General features: G+C 43.9%; 1 protein-coding gene across 1 annotated transcript; it reads left to right on the forward strand.

Moving 5' to 3' along the window:
• Nucleotides 1-308: 308 nt before the first annotated feature.
• LOC137873554 (zinc finger and SCAN domain-containing protein 21-like) lies at nucleotides 309-3,380 on the forward strand. The gene is made up of 2 exons (XM_068711786.1): nucleotides 309-535; nucleotides 2,450-3,380. The coding sequence occupies exons 1-2, from the start codon at nucleotides 349-351 to the stop codon at nucleotides 3,241-3,243; spliced, it is 981 nt and encodes a 326-aa protein (XP_068567887.1). The 5' UTR covers nucleotides 309-348; the 3' UTR covers nucleotides 3,244-3,380.
• The last annotated feature ends 2,649 nt before the right edge of the window (nucleotides 3,381-6,029 follow it).

Below are 6,029 nucleotides of genomic sequence, written 5' to 3' on the forward strand. Positions count from 1 at the left end.
TCAATCAAAAATATATAATCAACCTTAAAACTAGATAATAAGTCAAGGCCCCTCTCAAAGACAACAGGGTTAGAGGGACGACTGGCCGTCTGAAACAGTTGCTCCACACGTCGGCCTGATTTAAGGTTTCTAAATTAACACCCGCTCATTTACCGGGATCTTGTCGGTACCGGGGTGCCTGGGTCTTGGAACCTACAGTGATGTGCTGCAGGTCTCCTGTCCAGCAGGTGGCGGTACACCCCCCCCCCAATGCTCTGAACATGACGCAGAGGCCGGTACGCTTCTACTTCCGGGTCAGTGGATGTAAACAGAAGGACGTTCCGCCTCCCGAAGACAGCATCAGAAAACATGACCAAACTGGAGCTGCTCAACGCGTTCCTCAACGACAGGCTGACTGCGGCCGCCGAGGAGATTTTCCGCGCCGTTAAGAACACGGTGGCGGAGTACCAGAGCGAGATCCTGCGGTCCAAGGAGGAGAACGAGCGGCTCAAGCGGCTCCTCAACGTAGCCGTCCAGCGGCTCCTGCTGCAGCCAGGTGAGGACCAGCTGACCGTCACCGACCCGCTCTGGTCACCGAGTGCTGGATGTTACGCCAAATCCCGGTCACAACATGTCCGTTCTAACGGAGCGGCGCTCATCGCTGTAGTTGTGTGTTGAAGCTCATACCCATCGCTCAGCATGTCATACATTATTATTACATCTTGTTTATGTTTTGCTAAATGGAAACTCTCTACAACAGTAGGAGAAACTGAGCAATAAGAGTGATACAAGTTGTACAAACAGACTGTTTTTAATACTTTCAACGTGAATGTTTTGAAAAAAGGATGACATCGGACTGAATATTATAGCAAATCATGTCAAATATTAATGTAAATATAATGTGATAATGGTGTATTTACCCATATTTGCACATGTTCCTAAAAAAACCCTATCCAAGTACTTTTGTCTCCTTAACCTAACTGCAACTGAAAATCATTGTAATAATAATAATAATTAAAAAACAGAAAATAATAACACTGTGAATACAATATTAGAACAATACATTCACAAGGCAGTTTTCAATGAAGAAAAAACAACAGTACGTTATAATCAAATGTAGAGACAACTTCCCATCTACATGGATAGACCTGTTTCAGTACGGGCTTCACATATATCACATTTATCACATATATCACATTTTAATGTATCAATGATCTTTTGAGATCGATTTTTCTCTTATTATGGGTTATTAAATAGCATCCAAAATTCTTAAATTAAGAAATGATCTCCAAACCCATTCCAGAGTAATATTCCATATTGTGGTTTTACTATACCTGCTGTAGAAGGTATCTTAAAGTTGTGTGTAGTACAGGACATGTCGGAGGAATGGTGGGCCTTTGCTCTGATTAACAAACAGGGAAATGGAAGAGAACCACTGAGAACTGAAGGGAGAGCTAGCTAATGTTAAAACACTGGAGGTCAGACAGTACAAAACAAACTCTCCACGTAGTGGTCTGCAGGTAAAGACGTACACAAACACACATTGCATAATGACAGTTAATGATCATCGAATCCTTGAATGTGAGCACAACAGCAAATCACGATGGTCTCGTCGTCTCCCCCTCCCCACAGCATCTAACGCTTCTTATCTAACCCCTCCCCTAATGAAAGTAGCCCACATTTCAGTGAGTTTTGACTCAGATGAGTCTGTAACATCATGAGTTTGAAGTTTTGTCCTCCGCTTCTGAAACTATGTAGACTGTAAACACAGAGTCCGTTGCACCAGACAGTAGAAAGGTGGAATATATCATATAACCCTGAGCATGATATAACTATTTCTTTTCAAACTAATATTTCTTAATGTAAGGAAAACCCCCCTGCTGACCTCAAGTGTTCACCTGCCTTCCCCTGTATTTGGCTGGTGTTCAATTCATTTCCTGCTCCTGTGAGTATTTGTGTGTGGGATTAAGTAAAAATCAACTTGTTAGTTATTGAAGAAAAGGAGCTCAATATCAGAACAATAGACGGAGAATATGTGTGCTACATTTAGCAGGACAACCTATCAATAATATAAGAATTTAAAATTGTGTCTACAGTCTAATAGCCTGTATGATTTCAAGGTTCAATCTGCAGAAATAAAATAAATCAACACTTAAAATGATGATGGCACTTGCAAATGACAAGGTACTTTGGTGACTTTGGTGTTTCATTTTTTTTCTTTTTACAAAGTGTACCAAAACACTGGCAACGAAAAAGATCTTGAGTTGATAATAACGAGAATAAATATGAAACACAATTTAAATCATACCCTTTTTGAATGGATTTTTGTTGAAACAAAGAGAAAACAAAGAGAAAGCGGGGCCTTGTTTTCACGGCATGCTAAAAGATGAAAGCAATTCATCTTTGGTCCTCCCTGCAAAGGTCACAGCAACACGCCAGCATGACTGAAGATGTTTCCTGTTTCTTTCAGAGCCTCACTCTGTCCAGCCCCAAGAGGACGCTCAGCCCCGGGAATCCGAGTGTAGAATCGGCGTGGAGCTGCTGCCGCAAATCAAAGAAGAGCCAAACCTCAAAAACTGTCCGACCAATTGTTCACAAGAAGCGAGCGACTCAGAGGAAGGAAGCTGTAGTCGCGTGGAACCACCACAGAGGTCACATCCTCCGCCGGCACCAACAGTGTGCGGCAGACAGAGCGCGTCCCCGGCTCCACTTGCATCCCAGGAGGTGAAGGCAGAGAGCGACGGGGAGGCCGACAGCTCACCGCCCTCCGTGACTGTTCATTCAAACTGCAGAGCGGCTCAGGGCGATTCTCGAGCTGGCGCCACAAAGAGTCACAGGACGCTGAGAACGGACCAGCAGGCGAGAGGGTTCCTGCGCTCAAACGGCAAACAGAGCGCGCACATACTGCAGATCAAGAACGTCAGATCCCTGAAGCCCCCGCCCTCTCGCTCCTCTCACCCGAGCCAGAGCATCCAGAGGTGGCACAACTGCAAGGAGTGCGGGAAGGGCTTCAGCTTCGCCTGCCAGCTGGAGGTCCACATGCGTTGGCACACCAAGGAGAAGCCATACAGCTGCGCAGTGTGCCGGAAGAGCTTCACCACGGTCAGCATGCTCAAGAGGCACCACCGGATCCACACGGGGGAGAAGCCCTTCCGCTGCCACGTCTGCGGGAAATGCTTCAACCAGTCGGCACACCTCAACACCCACTTCAGGCTGCACACCAGAGAGAGGGCCGGCTGGGGCCGAGCGCCGCACCCCAAGTGAACAAAGACTGGAGACTGACCCCGACATGTGTAAACTCTGAAAGGCTTTAACTGGCCAAATGTCAGCTGCAAACAGTGTACAATAATGGTGTGTGACTGTGTGTCTTGTCCCTTGTGCAATAAAGTGTGGTACTTTACCATTGACGCTCCAATGATTGTGTTGTTGGACACTCAAAGGAATTAAGGGCACAGTTTTGTGAGACTTTGGAGCTGCAGTTCATATCTTAGATGTGCAGATATGGCATGCAACACGAGAGAGAGACTGTTAGACAAAGTAGATTATTTAAAACTGGAAATGAGAACAAGTGCACCCAACATGTCAATAATGGCAATTTACAACCATGTCGTCACTGGCCTTTCTCACAACACACACTTTGACTCGTCATAGCAGGAGACCACAAGTGCTATTTATTAATTTAATAATAAAGAGGACATTGCTGGGAGACATAAAACCAATCATTGGCAGTATTAGTTCACATTTATAAACACAAATTAGCTAAAAAAAAAAAAAAAAAGAAGAGCAGCACAATGTGAGGGTGCTGTTGTGCACACAAGTAGCTTAGCTATACTCACAGCAGGGAATGTACTTCGTTAGATTGAATCACTACAGTGAAACAACGCCTGGGTCCAGATCTTTAAATCCCAGTTCAAACGAAGTGCAACAAGTTGGCAACTCTGTCTGACATCATGCAAGTAATTGTGGGATAATTAGGCGGGAGCTTATTTTGAACGGACACTATGCATGTAAGGAATGGAAACTGACAAGCCGTCCCTGACACGTCCAAAACTGACGCAAGAAGGGAACCTAGAGTGTCGTAGTTTGGATCACTGACAGAGCGACGTATTTGACCAGTTGGGAGTGAGAATGTGTTGGCTGATAAGAAGGAGTGAGTGTTCAGACTAGTTGATCACATCTGACTATCTGTCTTCCTCTGTGTCTTTAGAACAACAACAACAACAACAACATGTTCCACACACAGAGACAAAGAAGTGTGTCATTCATTCACAAACTCAACTAGAAGAGTGACGTGAAGATGAACACGACTGTCTGCTTCTGAAACATCAGGAATGGTAAATGGACTGTACTTGTATATCTCTTTTATAGTCTTCCACTCAAAGCTCTCTAACACTACATGTCATCATTCACCCATTCATACAGTGACGGCAGGCTACCATGCAAGGTGCTACCTGCCCATCAGGACTCTATCTAATCAGTCACATCCATTCATACACCAAACAACCTGTGGGAGCAATTTTGGGGTTAAGTGCAAGGCACAAGTCATCGACACAGATTGGGGTGCCGGGGATCGAACCGCCTGAACTTCTGATTAAAGGAAGACCCTGCTGTATCACTGAGCCACAGTCGCCCCCAATAGAATCTCTGAAGTGAAGAGCTTTTCTCCAGAAAGTCATTCATGTGATTTTCATTTTCAGTTCACCCAAAAAAACAACTAATTTCTCTACTTACCGTAGTGTATCTAGATTAATTTGATGACATGTGGTCTATCTCTGAGAGTTCTGCCTACACCCCAATATAATACTATAATAATAATAATACTGTGTTGTAACTCTGTTATGTTGTTACTTCTGTACACATGACATCTATCACACTTCTGTCCATCCTGATAGAGGGATCACTCCTCTGTTGCTCTCTCTAAGGTCTCTTCTTCTTTTCTCCCCTTTAAAGGTTTTTTTGGGGGAGTTCTTCCTGTTCAGATGTGAAGGTCAAAGGTCACAGGATGCCGTATGTGTACAGATTGTAAAGCCCTCTGAGGCAAATTTGTGATTTTGGGCCATTCAAGCTCTCATTCACTACAGACGATTAACCTGAGAGGAAGCTGCAGAAAGCCCACGCTGACCCGAGGAGAACATGAACACTCCAACCAGAAGAACCCAGAACTCTGTTGTCACCTCTTGCTGCGAGGCAACAGTGTTAACCCCTGCACCACCACGCTGACACAGATATTGACATCACAGGGTTTTTCTTTGGGGGGACTGGACACTTTAAGTCAAGTTCAGGTGGCCCGACTCCTTTTTATAGTTGTGTGGTTCTCTTCATCCACACCAGACAAAAAGCTCATCCCACCAACATGTTATTTAAGAATCTTCTCAAAGTGAAACTCAGCTGCTCCTGTAATACTGAGCTCTCACACTCTGAGCACAAACCAGCTGTGTTTGACTCTGCTTCCCTCTAGTGGATCCAAAGAAATGAACAAATAAAGATGAGAAGTCGTCTTACTGTATATAAGGATGAAGAGGTGTCTTTATGGAACAGTGGAAGTCAGTTAAATTGGTAGCATACCATGGAAGTTAAAGAATTGTTACAAATAATTTAATGAAAGAATACATAATTGTTTGGTCAAAATAGGAATTTAGCACTTTAATTTACTTATTTTGCCATATATATGATGTATTGTAATATGATTTAGCTTCAGCCTATAAATGAAAGGCTAAAATAAACTTCAGTTTCAATTTCAACAGAAGAACTTGCTAACCATGTGTGCTTTCCTTTTGCACCGGAGAAAATAGAGATGGAAACAATGTAAAAGACACAAGGCTCTTTCAGGTTGTCAGATGAGAAGAGGCCTTGAGATCATCGGTTTCATCCGCTGTAAACTGACTTTCACATGTAATTGTTGGGGTGCACCTTTTGAAGTTTAGGCATCAAAAACTGCCTGGTTAAAGACTTTCATCATAGTTAATAAATAAAAAAGCCAGCACTGGCATGAACTGGGACAAGAAGCTGGGCCTGCTCTGTGTGTGTGTAATGGGTCTGTCCCAGTGCAG

Source organism: Cebidichthys violaceus, unplaced genomic scaffold, assembly GCF_023349555.1.
Source record: "Cebidichthys violaceus isolate CVI_PGR_0920_01 unplaced genomic scaffold, fCebVio1.0.p SCAF_17, whole genome shotgun sequence".
NCBI lineage: Eukaryota > Metazoa > Chordata > Actinopteri > Perciformes > Stichaeidae > Cebidichthys > Cebidichthys violaceus.

What these genes read in the sequence shown, in the direction of transcription:
- LOC137873554 (XM_068711786.1), top strand. Translation starts at nt 349, where the DNA reads ATGACCAAACTGGAGCTGCTCAACGCGTTCCTCAACGACAGGCTGACT. An exon ending in GCGGCTCCTGCTGCAGCCAG is followed by an intron (nt 536 to 2,449) that starts GTGAGGACCAGC and finishes TGTTTCTTTCAG; the next exon opens with AGCCTCACTCTGTCCAGCCC.